The 26,530-nt window shown below is 43.7% G+C and overlaps 1 protein-coding gene across 5 annotated transcripts; it reads right to left on the bottom strand.

Moving 5' to 3' along the window:
* Positions 1–1,751: 1,751 nt before the first annotated feature.
* PTPDC1 (protein tyrosine phosphatase domain containing 1) lies at positions 1,752–26,110 on the bottom strand. Of its 5 annotated transcripts, none has more exons than XM_033071471.1 (11): positions 23,386–23,432; positions 21,160–21,230; positions 12,733–12,825; positions 9,930–10,101; positions 9,161–9,241; positions 8,821–8,939; positions 7,928–8,065; positions 6,057–7,261; positions 5,156–5,341; positions 4,320–4,430; positions 1,752–3,513 (listed from the first exon to the last, which is right to left on the bottom strand). In XM_033071471.1, exons 3-11 carry the CDS (start codon positions 12,740–12,742, stop codon positions 3,397–3,399), a joined length of 2,139 nt encoding a protein of 712 aa, XP_032927362.1. In that variant the 5' UTR covers positions 12,743–12,825; positions 21,160–21,230; positions 23,386–23,432; the 3' UTR covers positions 1,752–3,396. The 5 variants fall into 5 exon arrangements, with proteins under 5 accessions (XP_032927362.1, XP_032927363.1, XP_032927360.1 ...); XM_033071472.1 differs by having other exon boundaries at positions 23,381–23,423; XM_033071469.2 differs by lacking the exon at positions 21,160–21,230 and having other exon boundaries at positions 23,386–26,110.
* Between the last annotated feature and the right edge of the window lie 420 nt (positions 26,111–26,530).

Genomic DNA, 26,530 nt, shown 5'->3' with positions numbered 1-26,530 from the left:
GGGAAGGGAAGGGAAGGGAAGGGAAGGGAAGGGAAGGGAAGGGAAGGGAAGGGAAGGGAAGGGAAGGGAAGGGGGAAAGGGGGAAGGGAAAGGGGGGAGGGAAAGGGGGGAGGGAAAGGGAAAGGGAAAGGCCACGCAGCCAAATGGGTCTTATGAACAGTACCAGAGGCACAACCCAGCTGCAACCACACTTGATTTCCAGGTCAAAACATTTGGTGTAGCTGGGCTGGGGCTCCCCGTAAGGCACATGAGGTCTTTGGAGTCCCTCATAAGGTGCACGGGGGGGCTGGGGTCCCTTGTGAGATACACAGGGATGTTTTAGGTTCCCTCTGAGGTATGGAGGGCACTGCGGTCCCCTGTAAGTCATGCAAGGGATCTGGAATCCTATGTGAGGCATGCAGGGGGTTTGGGCTCTTTCCCAAGGTGTGCAGGGTGCTGGGGTCTCTCCTGAAGCACATGAGGAGGTTTCGGTGTCTCACTGCAGATGTGGAGAGGGCTGTGGGCTCCCAGAAGCAAGCCGTTGCTTTGTGTCCCTCCCACTGCATGCAGTGGGCCTGGAGTCTCTTCAGAGGCGCGCTTCGTCGGTCCCTCCCGTGATCCCTCCAGGCCCGTCCGGCTCGGAGCTGCCGCGGCGCAGGGGCAGCCGCCGTGCCGTGCCGTGCCGTGCCGTGCCGTGCCGTGCCGTGCCGTGCCGTGCCGCGCCGCCGAGGCGGTGCTGCCCGCCGGGTCCCGCTGCATGGGCACGGCACGGCACGGCACGGCACGGCACGGCACGGCACGGCACGGGCAGTGCTGAGCGCCGGGCAGGCAGCAGCCCGAGCCCAGAGCCACGGCCCCGGCCCTGGCTTCGTGGGAACCGGGAGCACAGACAGCCCCGCGGCCGGAGGAGACGTCAGCGGTGCCAGCGGAACCGTGGGCGGCCCCGGCAGGCCCTGAGCTGCCCGCCCCGCTTTCCCGGCCTGCGGCCATCCCGGTCGGCAGGGCTCGCTCTGTGGAGCGCTCTCCCCACCGAACGGGGCTCCGAGTGAGCACCCGCCTCCTGCCACTGCGCTGTGACCGCCGAGGGGCATTCGGGGATGGAACTGAACGTGCCAGGGACAGAAACCATTCATAGGAGACTTGTTTAGGCCTTTTAAAAGATTAACTGAGAAACAGCTTAAAATCCCAGGCTAAATAGTGTGTTTTAACGCGTGTTGATTCCTTGAGGACGCTTTGTAACTCCCAGCGGTGCCGAGCCGGGCCGTGTCCCAGGAGCTCTGATGTGTGCACTGCGGCTGGGAGCAGCGTTACGAACCTACATCCATCCCTACACGTACCCGCTCTGCCTTCAGGGCTGTCACGCAACAGGAATGTTCCAGCAAGAACTGGCATTTTTACAATGTGTTCTTGTGGTCCTAGTGGTCGATCAGAGAGAAAAGCCAAATTTGGCAGACTGAACTTGACTGTAGGAGAGGGATGACTCAGCAGAGGGCCTGGGGACCTGTAGTGCCAGCCAGTGACCGGGCACTCGGACACAACTGTCACACTTCAGTTGAGAGGGTATAAAAGCCCAGGGGTTCTTTGTTCAGGGCTCCCCAGAGGCACCAGCTCAAGCTACCACTATTCCACCATGATAAAATTGTTTTAAGGATCCAGAGGTCTGATACACTATTATGGAGTACATTCCACATTTCCCATCTTTTGGGCATTTGGGAACTTTTGATTTTGCTTTGCACCCACGATAAATAAATCCCCAAGAGTGCACAGATAACTCGTTTACCGTTTCCTCCTTTTATTTTCAGTTGATTTTTACATTGTTCTATTTGGTCTGCTACCTTGTTCTCATCTTTCCAAAATTCCTGTGCCTATTCAAGTCCAGCCTGGGGTGGTGCACACATTTTCTTTAGTTCTCTAGTAATTTATCCCCAGCAATGGTACCGACCACAGCCATTTCAATGTTGCAAAAACTTAACTCAGGGCTGCAGTATGTGAATCTCTTGGGTGTGTGAGATAGAAGAGCACCAAAGCAGACACGGAAGAAGGAGCATTTAGTAGATTAGAACATGGTATTTGACTTAGTCTGACTGCTAATGCTAACACGGAACTGCCTCTTGTGTGCCTTGCCTCTTTGCAAAGCTGGATTTTGTTTGTGATTCACATGTGATATTTTCCTTTGAAGGGTGCCTATTTTAGGATGATTCTACCAAAGTAGCTGTTTTCATTTGAATTTGATATAAAATCATCCAACAATTGAGGCATGTATAAATTACCTGTATTTCAAACTGGTCTATTTTTAACTCTAAATGTTAGTCATTTACAGAAATGAATAAAAATATTTCTGAAAAGGATAGATTCTTGTTTAACTACTTAAATCTATCAAACTGGATGAACTGCTCATTCTGCAAACTGGCATTCAAGTCCAGATCCTAAGTCTGTAATCCAAAACTGTGTTAGGATGATGACCCAGCTGTTTCTGTTTTATTAGATAAAGATGATTCTGCAAAGTATATTGCAGCTAGTAAGGTTTTGATTAACGGGTTTTTAGCATTATTATATCACACTTCTTTATGCAAGTATTTGCTGGATGTAAGTATGGACAGAATCATATCCTTATGAAGATTTCTTTATGAAGTGTTTTTTCACTTAAGAGCAATAGAAGTTTAATTAATAAAGTAAAATTTTACTCTTATTCAAAGCACTTAAAATGCCTCAATCAATTTTCTGTTAAAAACAGTTTGAAGCTTTCTCAGCCAAAAAAAGTCTGAATTAGGGCTTGATGACTACTGCTCAATACAGTGCATTTCTCTACTGCAACACCTTCTAGAAATACTTTGGCTACAATTATGTAAGAGATCTGAAGGAAAAATATTGTCTGCTGCCAATAACAGATCTCAAGATCTGTCAATCTATCCATTATTAATGTTGGTCTTACTTCAAAATTTCTGAAAGCAAAAGCAGTTTCACAGGTTCAGTCAGTATTTATTTTCTGCAAAGTGAAATCAAATATTATTAATATAAACATATGTAATACATAAATATTAACTCAATCCATTAAACCTTTGGGGATCATGGCACTGAACTTATGGCAATCGCATGACTTGAAAAGAATGCTTCTTGCCCATAACAGAGGTTTCTAAATCAATAAACACGTCTGAGAACAGGAGAACACTTCGCAAGATAAAAAACCTGTACCTGGAACAAAATGCTACAGAGAATGGTCACATGGAGCTCTTCTTTGAAGCTATGGAGACTGAACAACTGCCACTAACACTCCCTCTAAAAAAATAAAATTATTTGTTAAGAACTTCTATGACCTAAAGTTAGGTAGATCATGCCAGGTAGAACAAAATACAGTGTCTGGAAAATGCAAAATAATTTTGTAGGCCCATCTAATGCTTCGGCAGAGCTGTGTAGAAATCAAGAAGGATTCTCTAGTCCTTCTTTACTCCTTTTCCTTTTTTCTTCCAGTGCTTGTTTAAATACAGTTTTCAAGGTATTGTAAACATATGGCCCATTCTCAGAATTGAAGCTTGTCTAATAAAAGAGAGAAGTTTCAGTTCAGTTGTTAAAGAGATGCCATACAGCAAAATGCAAAGTAGACGCAAAACATTTTAAAAAAAAGCTTTGAGATTTATCAAAGGTGTGTTTTTGATGGAGTGCTTAATGCTAGGTGTTTTCAGTTTTATGCTACTAGACATTAAAATAAAGCAGAAGAAGAAGAAATGTGGTGATTGTTTTAACCAGCAGATTTACAAGAGATGAGGAAGCAGCACAGTGAACATTCAGTTCAAGCTCAGATTTCATTGGCTGAATCTGAGAAGAAATCTAAGCTGAGCAATAGCTTCACCTGTCACTGTTACTGAATGAGCCCAAAGTAAAAATTAGTTATTCACATCCTGTGGTACATGCCTGGAACAGAACTGACTTGCAGTAATTTCAGAAAATTATTTAACCTGATGGAAAGACTTTACATGATACAGAATCTACCAAAGCCTTTAGTAAGCTACTCCCAGCCCAGTGATTAGTCAGTGTCACCCTTTAAAATTATCTTTTCCCTAATTTGAAGATGTCCATAAACTGGCACTGGTCCAGAAGGAAAAAAATGAGAGTCCAGGATTAAGGCTGTAGTGACAGAATTTAATTTTTTTGAGAACATTTCCAACCCTTTATGTATGTGATTATTATAAAATGTAAACTCTGAAATAAATAAACTTCACACTGAAGTGTGAAGGAATTACTGTCACCTTTCTCACAGAAGCCTCCCTCTGTTGATTGATTCGCCCTTCATGATTTAAACCAAGTAAATACAGTATCACACACAGTTACGTGGGATTACTTGCCTTAGTGAAAGCTTTAATAGCACGAGCAAGTAAGGCCTCCTCCACATCAGCTGGCAGCACTTGCAGGTTCACCACACAGTGTAAAATACAAAGGATGGTCTGATACTGCTCCTGGTGGGGAAAAGGGACAGCAGCTCATTGGAAGAAATATTTCCATGAAAAGCAGTTTAGCACTCAGATTTTGTTAACTGCTGTTTAAACACCAGGTTGTGGTGTTTAACTTTCCTGTGCTGAAATCTTCATGTGCAGGAATTGGTGGGGAATTCCCACCAGCCTAAAGAGCCTCTGCATAATTATTTCAGTCACGATGGGAAAACTCATCTCCTGAGTGCCACAACCTACTCCAGGAATTCCTCGGAATTTCTGGGAACTTCAAGATACCACGAATAGAAGCCTTCCTGTGAATTGGCATAGGAAAGCTGAGATTTGATCTTTTCAGCCTAAAATGCTGTGCATTTCAGGGCTCTTTTCCCCATCTTGCACCTCTCTCTGTCCTTCCAAGTCTCCACCACCACTGGAAGCTGGCAGATAGGCACCTGAGCAGTGCTTGCAAGGAGGAAGAAAGAGAGGAACAGATCTTTGTGGGTGCCCCTTCCCATCCCTTTTCCAGCTTAATTAAGGGGCTGGAGCATCTGTCTCACAAGCAGCCTGCTCTAGATAATTCTGTTTTGAGCAAGACACTTGGACTAGAAGATATCCAGAGATATCCAGACAACTCACACAATTCAATGCAGAATGAATTCTCATTCTGATTTTGAAAGAGACTGAAGTGGCTTTTTGAAAGTGCAATTCCCTTGCCTGAAGTTAAAGAATGAATGGCCAGATCCAATATGTACCTTTCTCAGCAAGTGGAGTGCATCCTGGGATTCTGTGCAATTTTTTGCCAGCATGTCAATATCATCTTTGGATATAATAGGTTCTTTCAGCTGCTCTATCCATGACCACATCAAGCTGCAGAGGATGAAAGGATCTCTCTCGGTGCAGATTTTATCCCAAGCTCCATCTCGAGAATTCAGTTCTTTCTTAAAACAAAAAAACAAACAAACAAAACAACAACAAAAACAAACAAAACTGAAAACGCATCATCCATTTAGCTTTGCCAACATTCTCTTTGATTGTAGCAGTATGTGGCTGCTTATGTTCCAACAAAAAAAGACTTAAGAGTTATTTTAAAAATTGTATTTTTTTTCCAGGATGTCAACATTAATCAGCAATAATACAAGTGATTCTTTAAAACAGAAGGATGACAGCGGCAGTGCAGCTGATAACCTCCCAATACTCCACTGGAATACATAAACCAGCTTTGCATTCCAACTTCAAAGCAAATGTTGCTAAGAGGATTTGGGTTTGAGGATAAGCAATTAAGTTTCTACTAAATTCTTTTTCTGTTACTCATGAATCCTCTGATTAGTTCTGAGAAAGCACTGATTAAAACTAATTCAAACCCTTAAAACCTGGACTACTTCTGTGCCACCAGCAGCCAGGTTACAACCAGAGATAATGGCATCCATTTCCCCCAGTTAGGAACCTGAACATAACCAGAACCTCCACCCTCCTGCTACAGACCAGAATGTGTAGGTGCATTTTGCCAGCCTGTGAAAGAACTGACCCCACACCTCATATAAACTGCTATCCCAATGTGCCATTTCAAAGCTTCATGTGGCATTTTTGCCATTCCAGGAATTCACTGAGGTGAAATATGCACCGCCTGTAGCATGGAATCGAGTTAAAAATTACCTGCCACATTTCTACCTTCTGCTTCACTTCATCCTCTCCCAGAAATTCATTTATATCTGCAAGTGCTTTGGCTGCCAAAACTCTTCGGGCTTCCAAACTTAATTCTGACTGCAGAACAATGTGTGGAATTGTCTCTGACACCTCCCTACTACCCTGGCTTTCATATCCAATGGAAAAGTTCACTTTGGAAGAGGAAGAAGAAGAGTCAGAGTCTTCGGAGAGATAGACTCTCCTGCCATATATATTGGTCTTGTGGTCTTTCCTGTGAGCAGTCTCGTTGGCAAAGCTGTGCCTCACCATCTCAGGTTCCTTGGGATGGTGGATGGATGCGAGGCCTGAGGAAAAGGTCCTGCTGCGTTGTACTTCTTTGGTAGAGTTCCTTCTGTGATAGGAGCCATCCCTTCGTCCATCCAAACTAAATCTCCCTTGACTCCAGAACATGCACGTGTTACGCACTAATGCTTCTTTGTTTAACTCCAGCTGTGGCTTTGCCTCACCTGTGTCAGAACTTTCCTCCCCACTATTCTGCTTGACTTTGTTGTTCACTAAGATCTGAGCAGGCACTGTCCAGGCAGTGTCATCCTGTTCTAAAAGAAACTCAGTTCTCCTTAGGTCTGACTCACTGTAGCTCAGACGCCTTCTCAGATGAGTAAGAGGCTGAAGGCATTCGACATTCCTTCTTTTACAAAAGGAATCACATTCATGTCCCAGGGAGAAGTGCGAGTCCTGGGTGTCGAGAGCAGAGGAGTGGGTGTGAGACGAGTCCGACGCGTCGCTGTCGTGCCTGGCCAGATCCCGCTCAAGCTCCGTGGATTCCAGCTGGGACACGGTCTTCTCAATCTCAGCTGAGAGGTCTGGGATGTCCAGCAGCTCTGCCTCTACCACCTGTCTGTTCTCAGCCATATCCAGCAGCAGCTTGCACACCAGGTGGATGAGTTTTGGCACGTGCTTGAGGTGCCTGCTCTCGTAGCCGTGGAGCAGGTGCCTCTGGCGGGTCAGGTACTGGGACAGGGTGACTGCATGTGCCTTGGGCTCGCAGCACGCAAAGACGTTGCGGAGGGGGACCAGGAACTGGGAGAACTCCCTGACACACAGCAGCTGCCCCCGTGTCTGGATGGAATTGGGCCTTTTGGCTCTGACAAACAGAATTGCTTGGTCAGCACTCATTCTGGTGGCAAAAACTAAGTAGCAAGCTATTAGAACACCTGGAAAATACAAAGAAAGGATTAATGAAGGAACTGTCAGACTAAAACAAATACTCAGTGGAAATATGGGATAGAAAATAATATAGATGAGACACAGTGTCCTCTGTTACATGATGCTGTTACTTAAATGCAATTGCCTGTGAAGAAGCACAAGACAGTGAAGCCCTGCTCCCACTGCACTGGGAGCACCCCACAGCCTCTCCAAGAGTTCTGCCATTCACCAACATGGGAGCAATGGTGGCTTCTATGGGAAGGGCACAACCAAAAAGGACTTGAAAGAAACAAATAAAATTTTAGGTGCTCCACCAAATCTACCTGATCCAAGAGTGAGTGGCAGGTTTGTGAATGTGCTATGAATACTGGACAATGAAAGTGTACCAGGGGAATTTTTCCCCTCCAAAAGCAGCTATCACATTTGAATGTAATGGAACAATTATACAAAATAAGAACTTCTCTAACCTTACAGGTCTTTGGTTTTAATATACTAAAACTGATCTTCTCTAGCCACTGAGGACATTTGGACACAGTAGTTAGGCACTTCTAACCATTTTATATAGGCCTATCTTGCAATGACACAGAATCTAGCCCAGTTCTTGTTGGTTTATAACCAGAGATGGCTGGAGTTTCTAGAGGAACCCTGGTGCTGCTCCTGCACAGGGCACATACCTGTCCTCCCAAGTCCTGCATGGCAGTGAACAGCCACCCTCCCCTCCTGCAGGGCAAAAGACATCACCTTTACCATGTCAAGGATAGTCGTGAGAGATGCCACTCCATAATCCTTCCATCCAAAATTATAAAAATAAACTGAAATAAAAAGAGAGAGACAGTGATTTTCTGCCACACCAAATGTGAAAGGTGGAGTACTATTTGCAGAGGAGATTACTAAAAAGAATTATAGTACTAGAATTGCATAATGGAGCTTAAAATCTGACTACATCTTGTTTGCAAGAGATTCTTTTCCCATTTCAGCATATGCTTGCTATTGAAACTTGATAGATACACAAAGCTAGCTATAGCAAAGATTTGTCAAACTCAAGTTCAGCTAGAATGTAAAAGGTGTAACAAAACTGTGATTCATGCAAAATTACTCAGCTATATATAGAATGAGGGCAATTTTTTCTTTTCAGAAATAAAAGCACTTCTTCAGTCAGTATCTGCTTCTTACAGAGAGGCACTTTCTCTCTTCTTACCATAACAAGAAAATACAAAAATACTGTCAGGAGCAGTGAAATGACCTTTTATAGTCTAGGTAAGAAAACATGAGTGTACCAGAATGTGACACACCATTAATGGCTCAGATATTTGTGAATGCAGAAGAAAAAGAAAAAGGGAACTGTTGTCCTTCCTTTAGAAACACCTGAACACAAACCCTCCATCTCTCTCTGCATAATACACAGTCTTCAAAATTGTGTTATTTGCACTTCATTGTATTTGCCAGGTTTCACATTTTGTGCAATGTTTCCTACACAGCTGCATTTAACTCATGGGAATTCAAGTAAAAATATCCTTAAATGCCAAAGTCAATAATTAAAGAAGAACAGCAGCAGGAGGGAACTTACTGCCAGCCTCCATAAAGGCTTCAGGAAGGTAGGTGAAGCCGCTCTCCTGCTCCAGGGGGTTCCCACAGCTCGCATGCTCCCCAGGACGTTGAAGGTTAATTATGGATTTTATGCCACATCTTAGGGAAGGAATAAATGAGTCAAAGTATTCAGGCATCCAAAATCTCATTATCCCTTATTTTCTGAAACACACATTTATTCTTAGTGGTGAATAAATCTTTACCTGTAGAGCATTAAAATGAAAGGATCTTTATCAACAATCCAAATCTATGTTGAAAGAGAAAATGGATCAGGAATTACACCAGCAATACTAACAATAAATAATGACTGAATTTGTTACCTTTCAAACTGCTCAATAATGTTGTACTTTTCAATTAGTTCTGTTGAGGGTCGAGCCATAGCCAGGATGTTATCTGTTATCCTGAGAAATTAGAAAAGTAAGTAATAATGTTATAATGAATAATTTCCTGGGTACAAGTTTCCCAAAATAAGAATACCATTATATTCAAGAAAAAGACAGATACCTTGGTAATTAATTAGAAATTAGTTTTAAAAATTCTGCTACGCCATAGTGTTAGTGCTAAATCTCATTAAACTGATACAGATAGAACATTATTAAAAGACAATTACTGGAAGAGCTTAAATGCCAGGACATAAGTAAAAATTCCTTTAAACAGAAATCTGGACCCAGATCCCTATTTGTTCCTTTGAGGTTTGCAAATGCTGTTTAAGCATTTGCTGTTAGAAAAACACAGTAAGAATGTCAAGACTCTTGCTGCACATGAACATCCTTCTTGAACACATGCCCACATTATTTCATCTGCAGAAAACACTTTTTACTTTTCAATTCTATTATTAACATGTTTAATTCATTTGGATCCTAATCCTTAGTAGCCCAGAACAGCTTTTTTATAATTCATGACAGACAGGTTTCCTTTGAATCTGAACCAAACCCACTGTAAGTCAACAGGAGTCTTTCACTGTCTTTCCGGGACTGTGTATGATGGCCACCACATCAGGTCCTAATTCCAGATCAAATTCTCGTTATGTTTTACACTTAGCAGCTGATTTTAGAAAGCCCGGCTATTTTGCCGTGTTGAGCTGCTCACCAGGAGGAGTAGAGGCCCTTGAGAGCCTGCTCATGCTCGGCCCAGCGCGCAGGGTTCTCGTACTTGCAGGCACGGCCGCCGCAGGCCATGGAGCACTGCATGTGCCCAGGGATGACGTGGCGCAGCCGCTCTCCCACCTTCGTGTACTTGGCCGTGGGGCGCCTCGAGCTCCCTGCGACACAGGCAGAGCCACGTTAGCCAGGAGCCCACTGAAAAGTACCAGTTCAGCCTCACGGTGAGCTCACAAACACCATCAATACGTGCAATATGTATTTCAAACTCATTGTTATGAGGGGAAAAAAAATGATTGCATTACTGCCAGTTATTTTTTCTGATGAAGTTAGAGGTAAGTTTGCTGCTGAGAAAAAGTCACAGTCCTCTTCAACCTGAAATCTAAAATAGTTAACCATGTCCTTGGAGTGTGCATGAATGTTTGCTTTTGTTTTACTTGTTGTTTATAACTGAGCTGTTGAAGTAAAAAGCATGTATTAACACCTGAACAAGGAATCAGTGAACAAAATATAAAATACCAAATACAGGAAGAAAATTAAAACCCCACTATTTTATCTACACTTTAAAAATACAGTTAACAGAACAAAACTATAGTAATACCGAGAAAATACCCAGAACTGCCAACAGTCTCAATTAAAAGTACTTTACTTTTTTTTTCAGGAAAAGTTGCATCCAGCTCTTCGGGGCTGAGCGAGGACAGAGCCACCATAACCCGGTGCGTGGACGAGGAGAGCAGCTCCACCACGGAGCTGCGGCGCCGCTGGCTGAGGCGGAGAAGGGGGTCGGAGGAGGAATGCCTCCGCCCCTGGAAGAAGTGGCTAAAGATGCTGACGGCCGAGCGCCTGCGGGGGGAAGGCTGCATGGCTGTGCGGCACGAGCTCCGCCCGGTGCCGCTGCCCGGGGCGCTCTGAGCGCAGGGCAGGTTGCTCGGCGCTGAAGTTGCAGGAGCGGAGCGCAGCATCCCCGAGCGCGCTCGGCAGCTGGTCCCCGGGGCTGAGCTGTCGCCATGGTAACGGAGGATGAAGGCGCTGCTGCCAGCCAGCCCCGGCCTGCTCCTTTCCACAGGGATTGCGTCTGCTCGGGACAAACTGTTCTACCGCTTAATGAAAATAGTTGCATGTCAAGTAGGTAGTTTTCAAAACGCGCTGGGAACAACCAAAATGTGTGTCATAAACAATGGGAGTATTTAATTCCTGCTCAACAGTAGGCATTCGAAACTCACTAAGACACAAAATACTCCATTCAACAGAACAATCAAAATGTAGCTGGAGGCTCTGCCTCCTGAGAGATCTGTAAGGAAGCACATTATACTCCCCCACCTCTTGGTTCTTCATTCCACAGCCACCTCTCCTCCTCCACTTCGCTGCTCCAAAATGCATCATTAGCTGTGTAATGATTGGGATTAGTGTGTTCCTGCTGAAATGCTTCAGTACATGATGAACTGTAGACTGTTTGCTTGGACCATTCACATCTTCAAACAAAACACAATTTGTTATCCAAAACAAAAGGCTGGGTTGTTTTGGTTTTTTTTTTTCAGGGCACAGTTTTTTTATGAAGCAAAGTTGTTAACCCTACAGCCTAAGAGAGCAGATAATGAGGAGGAGAAGGTGTATCAGTTGAGTGCCTCAGGCTTCTGAAGGTAGCTATGAGGTCGCAAATTGCTTCCCACTTTGCTTCCAGTGTGCTGAGCAGGAGAATGAGGTGGCCAGAAAGATTGCAGCACTTGGAAAAGCAACTGTGTGCAGAATGGATTATAGTGATGTCAAAGCCTCTGTCATCCCCATGTCAGTACATCAGACTGCACTGAAAGGGGAAGGCTGGGGAAATCAAGAAAATCCACTTTAACTTTGTCAATAAACAAATTAATCCCATTGCATTTTCCCAAAATACGTATGTGTTTCTTCTTGTACCATAAAACCAGTAACTTGTACAGAGGAATTTGCATAAGAGAAAGTTCCCTTCTGGAACAAATTCCCCAGGCAAAAATCTGCTTCTTCCAGGCACTGACTAGGAACTGAGGGCCTGAACTTTGACTGCTGCTGCCCAGCTCTTACAGAGACATGGCAATGTTCGCTGTGGGTACCAGGCCTGAAACATCAGCAGTGATATCATGTGAGGAAAGGAAAATGTTCAAACCCTTGACTCTTCATTCATCAGTGGAGCTGATATCAACAGGTGAGAAAACATGTAAATATGTTTTTTATTTTGGGGGTTGAATGGAAGAGAAAGGAGATGAAAAAGGCTATTTCAAATGCTACCTGTATCCAAGAAATGTGAAAAATATTTTCTAATTAACTACATTCCTTTCTTGTATTTAATTATTTTTATCTTCCTCTTCCCAGAAATGGTTCAGTATATATCAAATGATAATGCAGACAGAAGTGAGAAAAATAAAATACTGCACATTGTTATTTTCCTACTAAATCTAGGAAGTTTGCAAATACTCATCTGAAACGGTAAGAAATAATTGCATCCTGTAATAGTTTAAATAATTAGAAAGAGGAGTTTTGCTGTAGGCAGATTTGTATTTTCAGAGAGCTAGGTAGTTTCTCAACACAAAAATGGCACAGCTTCTTCAATTAAGAGATCTTACACAATGAGAATTAAGGGAAAAGATCAACATATTATCACCATAATATGTTGATGAAATAATGCAGTTTGGTTTTGTTGGAGACAATTTAAGTTTGCAAACATGGATACAATTTCTGAGGGTTTTTTTAATTTTGTGGGTTTTTTCCCAGAATTGTTCTAAGCATTGATTATGAATGGCACATCAGAGACAAATTCTTACCTGAACTCATATTTGCCAGATACACACTGCTCTCTATCAGCGAGGAGTATGGTTGCTCATTTTGCAGCAAAACTCCTGCAGCTATTGCAGTACCTGTAGAAACAATAAAATATTCACTGAAAACCTACAACAGAAGCTCCAAAATAGCAGAATAAAGCCAAACGCCATGTGCTCCTGGTTATGGAGTCGTTGAAGGTTTGGGCAGTCAGGCATGGACTGGTACTTGATAGACAGATTGTCTCCAATCCGCGGGCCCTCACTGTATTCTTCCCTGCACTCTTGGGGTTTGGAGTCACATCTGTGATGATTCTCCTCTAACATGAAAACTGAACCCAGGACTCTGTCCAGTCAGAAACAGATTTTTTCTCTACCATTATTTCTAATACAAGGTAGGTCCTGCTCTGAAGACCTTCTATATGACAGAAAGATAAAGCAAGTACAAACACAGTAATCAGCCACTGTGATGTTTAAACAAATCCTTTACATGGCTCAAGTGGAAATTCTTACTCAGTATAAGATCACCCTTCTGTTTCTCTTATTTCTATAGGAAAATAGCTGCAAGCATAACAAAAAAGAGCATTTTTTATATCAAATTAACCACATCTCTGCTGCATCATTAATTATAGAAACTTTGTGAAACAGACAAACCTTGGGTTCCCAAGTCTGCAAAACCAGTATTAGGATTCAGCAGCATATATAGGGTTTTAAAAGACAGATTTCCTAAAAAAATATACAAAAATTGAAGAGTCCTGTGGGGATTAGGTGATACAACAGGCCTGTGTGGTGCTAACTCCTGCAGTTCATTGTCCAGCTTTTATCTCGAATTCTGCATAATTATTTTTGTAGTAAATATTTCAATAAAATTTATTCATTCAGATATTACAATATCTACCACATACTTGGATGAATTATTTTTCCAACAATTCTAATGGACTTTATTCCACAAAGTCACACAGTGCAGCTCTGTTCTTTTCAAGATGCTTAGTGGTGGGAACAGATCATAGATCCACATTTAGAACCCTTTCATAGAGCTGCACCAGCCCTCTCAAAGGGACAAAAAGCCTTCTGAAACTTCAGAGATACTCAGAAATGCGTCTCTAAAGAAAGTCCATTAAGAAGAATATGAATTAAGAACATTCTTAAATAAAGATTAAAAGAGTATCTGGAGCAATTTCTACTCAGCTACTTGACCATTGGACTCTGTATTCTGAAAAGTCAATCCCTTAATAAAGTACATTCATATAATTGCATTCTACTTGGAGAAGCTCCAGAACCTCTACTTTTTTTTTCAATGGATTTTGAAATCAGTAAGTGATGGCTTCCATTACCAGAGGAAACTTTGAACCAAAAGAAAGAACTTCAAGTTAATAATGCTGAATTAACAAAAATTGTTGGTTTCTATTTCTCAGAAAGTTCTCTTAAAAATTCTTTATAGCTTCTCCAGATAACATTAGAAAAAGATATCATACTGGCACCAGCAGAATCACCACCACTATGACTATTTAGTTCTCCTATTTCCTTGTAGTCAAGTGATAAAAAAGAAGAGATGAAATATCAGGGATATTTCTATAATCTAAAATTATTTTCCTTTTTTTTTTTTTAACCCAGAAATCAGACTAATAACTTTCCTTGACTGGAAAGGGATGAATGATGTGGAGGTGAATGCAGAAGAGAATATACCCAGAGTATTACAAAATACTTGCAAGATTCTTCTAACTGGCAGAGGTGAGCTCTGTGTTTCTTTGCTGTCTAACCGATTTTATTTCATTTATACACCAAATCTATAATTGCTGTGCTGCCCAATTGACTTGAATATTTTGTCTGTGCCTTTCAATTTGCTAAACTTGACTGACAGCTCAGTGCAATCAATGGGAGCCATTCCCTTATATTTAATTCTGGAAAAAAAAGTTAGTAATATTGTGACTAATGACTTTGCTGAATTATATTGCACTCCTTCGGACAGATGTAAGGTGGTAATTTGGGACAGGTCAGTGCTGATGTTCCTAGAGGGGCATTACGTTCCTGCACCGATAAAAAGGGTGCTAAGAAGTAAAAATAGTGCTTAGGTAAAAGCAGCAGTTCTCTCCTGCTTTGCCTCTGTACCAGATATTTTTGCTTTCTAAAGACGTTCTTCAGCGTTTTCCTCATCCCGTGAACACAGCTCAGTAGCTGTGGAAGGAACAGCCTGGAGCGCTATTCCAGGTCACGGTGCCATGAGCTGCCTGAGGATCCGAGTCACGTACCTTGGGGCAATCACGATATCGCCTTAATCAGCTCTGCCACTTTATCTCTGCCGTGCATTCCTATTGCCATGACAGCAAAGAGGCCGCCCCTTAATCCCGGTCCCTGAGCGAGGGACAGGAACGGTATCTCCTGCGGTGGAGTCCCGTCTCTGTTCCAGCACAGGCAGCGGTGTCATCCAGCGACTGGGAACACCCCAGCTCCTCACACCAAACACCTGGAAATGTGCCTGAGCTGTCGGCTGGCAGAAGGGAAGAGCAGGACCACACTGCCCAAGGAATCTCTTGGAATCCTCATGCCAAGCGCCCGGGGTATTTCAGGAGGTCCCCTCCAGGTGTGGATTTGATCTGTACTTTCATGTCTCTAGCAGTTTTGAGTTGCCTTTTCTTTCCCCCCACTTTTGAGCTGAACTTCTACCAGAAGGAATTTTTATCTCCTCTTGCACACTATTCACGTGTTGCATTTGGTAACACGACAGCTGCCGAGTCCCACTCACTTCAGCACACATGCAGGGGTGGTTTTCCTGCAGGGGAAGCAGTGTGAGCACCTTGCGCTGCCACAGGTGAGGTCGCACCGGGCATTCACCTTCCCCTCAGCAGTGAAGCGTCTTGCCCACGGCCATTTCCTCTGGAATACAAGCACTCCTCTTTGTAAGGTCACAGTGGAGCAGTAGGGTGCCACGCAGGCAGCAGGACAGCTGCAGCATCAGGTATCCCAAGAAGCAGTTCCATGCTCCTTCCAAAGGCCACCTTCCACAGGCAGCACCCCTCACTTTCTCTCTCAGGAGCTGTCTGCAGGACCCCAGCAAATCAGCAGTGGGGTTTGCAAATTAACAACTCTGCCTTGTCACAAAAAAACATTCCTTTCTGGTATTTCAGGATCTGGAAACCAGTGGCTTCCAGTGGCTGGGTTGAATTTTTGCCCCTGACTGAAATGACAGGAGCAATGTCTATTATTATAACAGCCAAGAAACAATTATACAGCCAAAAAGTAAAGAGACAAGAAGATGTTGGTCTTGCTCTGTCTTGGCAATGAGGATGGTTATTTAATAAATGCAATTGCTACCTTTTACTTCAGAACACGTTTTCAAACAGAGAGAAGAGCCTGCATTCCCAGCTGGAAGGATTCCAGTTAGGGCAGTGTAGCCGCCAGCATGGACAGTAATCCCATTGTAAGGCTCCCCTGTGCCCCTGTACACCTATCCACGAATAGTGAGGGCCCAAATCTTTTAATTCCTGTGGATTTGGTAAACAAGGATGTCACAGCAGACCACACACTTAAAAAGATTACCTGTATTTATTAGCACCAAAATATTTTGGTAAGTTTTCCATTTTAAAATATCAATATATGGAAAGAAATTATTTTAAACCCCAAATATATTCATACAATAGAGGCAATGCTAATTCTTAGGCCTGTCACATGAAATTCTGAGGTTATTTTTACTGTTTTCTTGTCTTCTAAAATGAATTCTCTCTCCCTGTTGCAGTCACGTGTAAATAACTACCTAGCAGCCAAATTTTTAAAGAAATATAGTCAGCTTACTGCAGGCAGGGACGAGGGTAGCTTACTACCTAAGCACTTGGCTAGCACCTCTAAAATTTTCTGTGGCCTAATTCAGCAAGTACTTGAGAAGCTTTGCTTTTGTGAGCAGTCCCACAGAAGCCAACAGCATGTCTAAATATAAGATCAAACAGCATAAAAGTTTCACTGCCAAAATACAAAATCCTGTGAACTGCACTAATGGGGATGTTTCAGGCAGATAACTAAAGATAACTTCGATGATTAAGACTAAGTAAAAATAGGATAGTGTAGTGAGAAGCAGGTATATTTAATGAAGTGGTTAAGAGCTACTCAATTATATCTTTGTCTCTTAGTTCAGGCTTTGAATCTGATGCTCTAAGATTGGCAGATTATGAGAGTTTCTAGCAAAAAATCTTCTAAATTGGCTGAGATATGGATAGTCAGTTGTACAGGAAGCACTGGTAAATGAAATTGTGTTTTAAATTACCACAGAGTATCTAATTTTAACATTGCCTGGAATAACAAAGCATTTCTAAAGGTCTGTAAAAAATGATGATAACTGGGGGGTTTTGCTAAACCTGATTATTATGATTAATGAAACAAAGATGCAAAGGTTGTTGTTCTAATGCCTGTACCAGTGAAAAAGCTCAGTGGGAACAGTGAGTTCATGAATGCTTGAGCTACAATTTAACCATGGTCTGAAAGGTAGTTTTAGCACTGATCACACATCTTTCAGTAGGTATACACCTCAATTCCCAAAGTATTTAAAAAGTTCAATTATTTGAAATTTGAAATGTTTGCTACCTGTTAGCGAACTCCAAAATACTGGAAAAGCAAATGAACACACAGATAAAGGGCAGAGAGAAGACTAGGTAAAAATGGAAACAAATTTTCATATAATTCAGTTATACACTATTTACACAGCAGAATGATACTACAGCTGCTGTGAAACTCCAGGGGTTTCACTGCAACCACAACCAGAACAGATTTGTTATTTCTACATGTCTTTTACCCTCTTTGGGAAAAAAAAAATATTCCTCACCTGTCTTAATAAAAGGTGAATGTCATTTCATCATCAAGTTTGATATTTACAAAGGACTCTAACTGCTTTCATGTACAAAAGAGACAAGAGAATATAATTCATTAAAAGATTAAGTAGGTGCTGGTTTGGTGATTCAGTGTTTGCTATTCATAGACTTTTTGACAAAAATAGCAAGAATTTACAGTCAAGCTAAACTGCTGGACGAGTCTGTCAATTGACTTGAGCCTTGTTATTTATATCATCTCCTTCTGCGGCAGTGCTAACCTAAGAGTTAACAAAAGGTATTGTAAACTACCTTGAACAGGCTGGCAGGCAGTAACTACTAGAGACACTCATCAAGGAGATGGCATAAAGTGAATATATTAACTGTTCTACAAACAAAAATGGTGGCTCTGAGATCTTGGTCATGAACATGATGTTTGTTAAGAGATTCTCAGACTCTTGACATTGACTACATGCAGAAGAATGAAATATTGTCAGTAACTGCCGGCATTCTGACACCACTCAGAGAAGTGCAAGTTCAAAAATTATCTCTGTTAGAGGAATTCTTTTTAAATCTAATACAGTCAAAACTATAGCAAATTTACATGAGTTTTAATAGTTTTAGTAATTTCAGTGTAATACCTTACCTGTTACCCTGCAAAAAGAATGAGTGAGTGCTGATCCCTTCATTGCTGCAGTATCAACCACACGAAACACACTGCAGGGGAGTCACGTTTTACAGAGGAGAAGCTGAATTAATTCCCCTGGTGTTTCCTGTGGCTAATGGGATCGGGGACGGTAATCTGGGAGGAGCCAGCAACGATCTTTTCTTAACCTAAACTGTGCGGGGTGTGCCTCGGGGGCTATGCAGATAATCATCCTAAACTGCTTTCTTGTCTGCCTGGCCTTTAAAGGGATTGAGGCAAACAGGCCACACCAGCCTGAGTTCTAATACCTGAATCTCCCAGCGCTGCTCTTTCTGTTCACCTCATTTCCTATGAGCAACAAGTAAATAGCTACTTATTTGTGTGTGTCTACATGCATCACACAAATAAACACAGAGCCACAGAGAGATTTTAGTGAAGCGAAATTAATTGCAGTTAAACTGATACATTGATTTTGAAATGCCATGAAAAGAGAATTAAATATGTGTCGTTGTAATCTGGGTTTATCATTGTTATCTGCACAAAACAGTTTTTCTTATCCAGTAAAAGCACAGAATGTCACTGAAGTATTTTTAATGAGTATAAATTAACTGCATTAAAAGTCATATCTCAAAACCATAACAAAAATAAGTTCATACAATCAACTGTAATCAACTAAAAGTGTAATCAACTAAAACCCAAAGATTTTGTTGATAAATACTAGATAAATTAAAAATGTAAATAAAATAGGATACATTATCTTATTCTATCCTAGAAAGATCTTATCTCCAAATCAATTTCAAGCATTAAATGTCAGCAAAAAAAATGGGCTTTCATCTTCCCTTCATGTCTTATTAAAAAGTCCCTACCATTCATGAAGCTAGGGATTAAAGTTATTTAGAAACAAAGGATCCTTAAAACCCAAACCAAACCGTCCTGTGATTCTAAGTCTGGGGGGGGGGGGGTGAGCAGGGTAAAAAAATAAATAAAAATGTGACTTCAAAAGATTTGTACACAATTTGGGAAAAGCCACTAAGCTACCTTGGTTACCTAAAAACCTGAACAGATTGTGGACCCTAAAACCCTCTTTTGCACGCCTTTCTTTAGTGTGCTGGTAGAAGTTTCAACATCAAAGGGGCCAAGCAGCCACAGCTTCCCCAGCCTGCAGCTGCAACTGGGGAGTTCAGAACCTCAAAAAATGGATCCGTGGGTTCCCTGGGTGCCAAGAGTCAGTGTCCAGTGCCACCAGCTGGTGTCCAGGGCCAGGAGGGCAGGCACACTGAAACACTCACTGGTGTATTGGTGAGCGCAAAGCCCCAGCAGAACAGCGCTGACTTCCTGGGAATGACACACCTTCAGCAGGAATCTGTATTGGAAATGTGGGCTAGAAAGAATCAGAAGTCAGCTAGAATGAAATATATGTTGTACAGTGAAATAAATCTGCTCTTTGCATTTCAGCTTGGTTTGAGGGTTGCCCTTGGGTTACCTGTCTGGGTCAATTCACACAACAGGAACAGCCCCACAGCAGCACTCCTTGGTTTCACATTGCTCTCACTACAGAAGTGGCTCTAGAAATCTGAATCTGTGAGTTATGAGTAAAGGAACACATATATTTTGCAAATGTCATCACACAAAAATGTGTTAAAGAATGGAGCATCTGGCAAAACATTTTGTAGGAGGAACTGGAGGAAGCTGGCATCATTTTAGTTGACTAAAGAACAAAGAGCAGCTTCAGATAACTAATAAATATTAATTAAATTCTTAATATAAGCATACTCTTTGGGGAAAGTTCTGAGTGTTCACATTTGAGAAGCTGTCACTGGTAAACCATGTTTTATTTCCATGTGGGTAATACAACACCATTTATCTATTTCATTCTAGGGAGGGGGGGGTTAATCCTTGGAGGGTTTGGATTCCTGGTGCAACAGCCTCTAATTTGCTGTATCCACCTGTAGGTGTCAGAGCTTTGCTGGATTTACTTTATCTGTTTCTACATTTGTACTCCTCAGTATTAATGACACTTTGTTCAACTGAGGAACTAGTTTCTTCTAGTGCCCTGCAGAGTTTGTCTAAATCCAGGCATTAGTGCCCAATGTGTTTGTCCAAACAGGCTGTGTCACTGTATTTGAGTCAAGGCAAGTTAGCTTTGTTCTAGCTGAAGGTGACTTTTTGGGAGAATTAACCAACAGGCTAAAATAATTTGCCATTTCCAACTAAAGAATACACAGAGTAGGTGGGATGAGAATGACTAAACTAGCAATCTTCATGTCTCTAGGCTTGGCATTTTCCTGTTTCAACAAAATGAAGAATCCCAAGTCCTCTGGAAAATTCTGCTGAACTATTCTACCATTTAAAGATACTAACAAGGGGTTTAGGTAAGTAGAACAGGATCGCTGGCCTTCTGGCAGCTTATTTCTCTTGCAATGCAGGAGCTGTCTTATGGCTACTTCCCAGCAGACATAGCAAATCCAGCTGTCCTGTGACCTTAGGTACAGGTTTATCAGATTAGGCAGGTAGAAAAGTATCTAAGTTGCCTCATTAGAATTGTCTGGCCACTCCCTACACTGCACTGTTTTCAGTGGTACATAGAGAGAATCCAAACATCATATTATTCTAAAACTTAAAGGTGACTGAAACCTAAAACTCATTTTCATTTAATACAAACTGTGTGTTTGGATTCCTAGCTGGCTTTGGGCATTTCTTGCTTCTCCTTTTGCTTTTTGCTCTTCTTATAGTTTGGATCATAAAAATCAATTTATGTTGTTTTCTTTTCAGCCTGTATTGAAATACTGCAGGGGAGACTTTAGCTTTGTGTAACTTTACAACTGTATACATGTTATTAAAGACTTCCATTAAGCATAACGCTGTACCACCACAAATCAATCACAAAATCAGAGTCAAAGCCTTTGGCAGACCTCAACTTTACCAGCAGTGTTACAGTTGTGAGAGAAATGTACACATTTAGCAGCTTAATAAAATCTCACAGCAGGAGCCCACCTGTGATCCCTGTACTCTTTCATCATCTCTACTTCTGACAGTCTCTCTTTTCCTGTTGGTTCCACTGTTACCTAAAATTGCCAGTAAAGAATAAAATGTGGTGTAATGTTAGGTAAAGGTAGCAGAGGAATATGAAAATTCCAATACAAAAGACAGTTCCAAAACTGAAGAATTGTATCAGTGTTATTCACAAGTGATTCAATGGACTTACAATGCAAAAGGAAAACAGTCTAGAAGCACTTAAACTAGATCTAGCTATAAACAGGAAAGCTCTGATTTATGAGACAACTACCTTCTCCATGTCAGATTTCTCAGTTCCCAGACAACTCTCACTTACAATTTCACTGCTATTACGCAAAATAAAATAGTCATAACGGTATAACTGGATTTACAATGAAGTGAAATATTTACTCAAATAGATGGAAGGAATGTTTTACAGGTCAGTTTGTGTCTAGCCAAGCAAGTACATGACGAGAGAGGATTACATTGCTAATTATATCTGAGGTGATACTCTCACAGCAGCTGGCCCTGCAAACTGTCTCTCTCTTTCTCATTCAATCTTGCCTTAGACATGCAGGTACTCTCTAGGACTTACATAAACTACTGGTGGAAACAAGACACGGAGAAGTCACAGAATCCCAGAATGGTTTGAATTGGAGGGACCTCAAAGCCCATCCAGTGCCACCCCTGTCATGGCAGGGACACCTTCCACTGTCCCAAGCTGCTCCAAGCCCTGTCCAACCTGGCCTGGGACACTCCAGGGATCCAGGGGCAACCACCACCTGAATCACAGTGTGAAAATTCTTTAAAGCAATACAAAACTGCAAATACATTTGTTTTGTACACATTATTTTGGGATTAATTCCTCCACAGATGTGGAGCTCAGTGTTGCTCAGTGGGGTGAAGGACTCCCAAAAATACATCTCTTGAGAAAAGCAAAAGCAAGGGATCTGTGCAAAGAGAAAACACTGAAGTCTAGGTAATTAACATATCGGGTAACAGATAATCGTTTTGTTATTCCACTGAAGAGTGGCTGTGTAGCCAAAAGCAGAAATAGCTACATCTAAAAGTTACTGTTGAGTGTGTGGATTGACCTATGCATTGATATCCATCAAGCGGGACTGACTGAGTTGCATTTTTCAGGGTGATTGACTGATGATTAGAGGAGGGGTACAAACACTACAAAACATGCAGACACTGCTGAGGAGAAAATCAGTTTCCATTGTGCTACCCCGCCGTCCTCCATTGGTCCTCTCTCTCCCTGACACCTGTGGGCCTTTGCAAAAATAAAACTACACTGATAATTTATTATACTGAAAGCATTTTCAGGCTGTGATTCAGGTGGTGGCAGCCCCTGGATCCCTGGCAGTGTCCAAGGGGCTTGGAACATCCTGGGACAGTGAAAGCTATCCCTGCCCACAGCAGGTGGTGGCACGGGATGCACTTTAAGGTCCCTTTAACCCCAGACCAGCCTGGGCTGCTGTGATTCGGTTGTGTGACTATTCAGCAGCGGGTGGCAGAGGGGCTGTGTCACCGCATATCCCCCGGGGGGCCACAGGCCGTTCTCAGGCACAGCCGGTGGCGGGATCGGCCCGGGGGCGGCAGGAGACGCCCGGAGAGCCGTGCGGGGCCGCGGCGGAGTCTCAATCCTTAACGGAGGGGCCGGGCCGGGCCGAGCAACGAGCGCGAGACTGCCCGCTGGCCCTGTGTGCCCGGCGGGGCTGTGAGGGCTCCGGGCGCTATGGAGCGCTCGGGGAGCTGTGAGGGGCGCTGCGCCCAGGGCGAACGGCGCTGTGAGGGGCTCGGGGAGCTGTGAGGGCTCGGGGCGCTATGGAGCGCTCGGGGAGCTGTGAGGGGCTCCTGGCGCTGTGAGGGGCTCGGGGAGCTGTGAGGGGCTCGGGGAGCTATGAGGGCTCGGGGCGCTGTGGAGTGCTCGGGGAGCTGTGAGAGCTCCGGGCGCTGTGAGGGGCTTGGGGAGCTGTGAGAGCTCCGGGCGCTGTGAGGGGCTCGGGGCGCTGTGGAGTGCTCGGGGAGCTGTGAGAGCTCCGGGCGCTGTGAGGGCTCCGGGAGCTATGGAGCGCTCGGGGGGAGCTGTGAGGGGCTCGGGGCTCTGTGAGGGCTCCGGCAGCTATGGAGCGCTCGGGGAGCTGTGAGGGGCTCGGTCAGCTGTGAGGGCTCCGGGCGCTGTGAGGGGCGGGGCGGGGAGGAGGCGCGGACCCACCTCACCTGCAGGGCCGCTCGCGCCGCTCCGCCGGCACTGCTGTGCCCGCTGCGCATGCGCGGGGAGGGACCGGGGACAGGGGAGGCGGGACCGGGACGGCGGGGTCAGGATCGGGAAGAGCGGGGTCAGGAGCAGCAGGATCGGGACCGGCGGGGCAGGGAAAAAGCTAGACCGCGAGAGGCGGGATCGGGCTCGGCGGTGTGCGGGGAGCGCGCATGCGGGATCGGGGAGGGCAGGAGCAGGGGAAGCAGGAGAGGGATGCAGGGGAGGGCTGGGAGCGGATTCGGGAGAGGCGGGAGCGGGGAAAGAGAACGGCAGCTGAGGGTCTGGGGCAGGAATGTGTCTCTGTGTGTGTGTTTGCGTGTCTGTGTTTGGGTGTGTCTGTATTTTCATGCTGTTTTACTGACACGGTTTAATGTTTAATTGTGGGCCATTGGATTTTAGTGGTCGGAGGTCGGGAAATTAAATGAAAATGTCCAAATGACCATGTTTTCCAGGTGAATGGTGCCTATAGGTGCACTGACACCCCGAAGGTTTCAGCTGCATCCCCCTGCACCATCAATGTGTTAAAACTCGGTAGGGATTTTATGGAGGAGATGCCACACAGACATCAGTCGGGGCTTTGAGAGGCTTAGCTAAAGTATTTTGATAGGCATGAAAGGCATTTAGGTCTTGGATGCAGAGCAGAATAGGTTCGTAATGGTTTATTTTAATCCTGGAGTTGAATATACAGTCGTTGATTAAAGGAGAAGTGAGAGCCATAAACCTCTGCACACATCAGTGGGCTGGGCTGGAACATCTGTCCGAGAGTCAGCAGGGTGTTATTGGAACGAGTGCCTGCTAACACGCTTGGGAAGTCTAAGGTGTGGTTTTCAAAGTACTTGCAGATTTTCGGCAGTATTCTTTGTCTGTCTCGTTAGCCACATTAATACATTAACACCTGGAATTAGTGTCCATAGTATATAAATTACTTAAACACTAGCAGAGTTTACATATTTCTGATTTACATTTTTTTAAAGGCAAAGACAGGTTTGGGAACTTTGTGGAAATGCAGAAAAGAATTCTGTTGCTCCCTTCTGCTAAGCTGAAGGAGGTATCACAAAGGAGAGAGGGTTTTTCTTTTCTTAAAATGTGTCAGTCCCATTAGTACTGAAGTGTCTTAAATGTCTTGATTTTTGGCAGCATAACATATTTCTACAATTATATTGGTTCATAAACTAAAAAAAGTTAAGAAGGTTTTGTGATTCTTCCTTCTGTCTTCCTCTAAAAGATCTGAATAGGATTTCTCTCTATGTGCCTATGAGAAGATGTTATTAAAATTCACAAGTTTCATTTTTTACATGAACTGCAGAGCACATGTTAAGTGTTCAGTCCCACAGAGTGAGATTTGTGCCTTTGCCATCAATTATCATTCTCATGTGTTTAGGGTTTGGCTGGCTTGGGGTGGAAGGCTGAGCATGGCTGTGATCACACCATGTGATCTGTTCCCGAAATTTGTGTTTCTCTTTACATAATTACACGAATAAACAATCTTTTGTATGCTTCACAAAGAATTTGTAAAATTTGTAGAAGAAAGCACAAAGCTTTCTTTGTTTTGTTGTAGAAATGCAACCACAAAGGCATGAAGATAAATGCTGGCTTTGCTCATTTTTTGTCCGAAATAAGGAAGAAGATGAGGTTTACCACAGTGTGTCCTTGGTTGGGCTCGTGGTGCAGCTGCACAAACACTTGTGCCTGTGCAGTGCTGCAAAGGGGGCAAGGCTGTTTCTGTCAGAAGCTGAGTGGGGACAACCCCTCAGGACCATGACACAGAGAAATCTGTGCTCCTGGAATGCTCAGAAATGTTGTGTTTTGAATTGTACGGGGTTTTTACTTCCAAGAATGAACAGAACCAGCAGAAAACTTGGTGAGGCTGTCCATGAAGTGCAGACTCCCAGAAACAGCCATGGAAAGGAGCTCTTGGTGAGAAAAACTCCAGGGGTGAAAAGGGCAAAGGGAAACTTCTTGTTTTCCCAGAAGCGTGGCTTGGGGTCGAGCGATGATCCTGGGAGCACAGTGAGTCTGTCTAAGGCTACCGCGCTGAATTGGAGCCTGACACTGAAGGAACAGCTCCAGGGAAGCTGAGCCTGCTGCCCCAGGTCTGCCCAGACCTTTCCTGGCTGGAGCTGATTTAACATCAGCCCATGCCACCGTGTGGCAAAGGACCACAGTGCCCTGCTCCTCTCCCAGCTCCAAAACACTTCTTATAAGGTTCTGCCCTCTTCCCTGTGTTCCTGGGATTCCTGGGGGCCGAGGGCAAGGTGTGTTTCATCTGTGATGTTCCTGAGCATCTCAGCAGCTCCTGGGTAGCTTGGGAATCCCACGGGTTCTGCACTGTGATGTTACCCCAGTATGAAGTGTGCTTTGGAGACAAGTTTTCTGAGCATTTCCTGATTCCAGCCAAGCTGGTAACTGAATAACTGTATGGGGATAATCCATAAAGTGAGGTATGGAACCTTTAAACTTTTGCCTTCATTTTTTCATCCAAATTGCTCAGGGTCCTTTCTTCCCTTGCACGAGCGCCAGATTTTACAGCCTTCCAGTGCTTTAGGTGGGAGAAGGATTTTTTTTATCTGGGCAGACAGTGACAGGATGAGAGATAATGACTTTAAACTGTCAGAGGCAGGTTTAGGCCAGATATAAAGAAGAAATTCTTCTCTCTGAGGGTGGGGAGGCCCTGGTACAGGGTGCCCAGAGAAGCTGTGGTTGCTCCTGGATCCCTGGCAGTGTCCAAGGCCAGTTTGGACATTGGGGCTTGGAGCAGCCTGGGACAGTGGGAGGTGTCCTTGCCCAGGGCAGGGGTGGAACTGGATGGGCTTTAATGTCCCTTCCAACCCAAATCATTCTGTGATTCCATGATTCTGTGATTTGAACACTTTATTCCACTTTTTTGTTTCCTGACACCCCACTCGCTCCCAGGGGATAGCAGTGTTCTTTTTCAGCATAAACACAGCCTTTAGAGAGATTATTCAGGTTTTCCCTGGGAGCCTTTCACGTGCACTGTTTATGCAGGCACATCGTGCATTGTACCATATCTCTGTTGTTTGCCATGAACATCAGCATGATGGGAAGGCAGCAAAAAACTCTGAGGGATAATCAGCAAATGTAAGG

This window comes from Catharus ustulatus, chromosome 13 (genome assembly GCF_009819885.2).
Source record: "Catharus ustulatus isolate bCatUst1 chromosome 13, bCatUst1.pri.v2, whole genome shotgun sequence".
Classification (NCBI taxonomy): Eukaryota; Metazoa; Chordata; class Aves; order Passeriformes; family Turdidae; genus Catharus; species Catharus ustulatus.
Note: the sequence above shows the minus strand (reverse complement) of the source record. Positions and strands in the feature narration are given on the sequence as shown.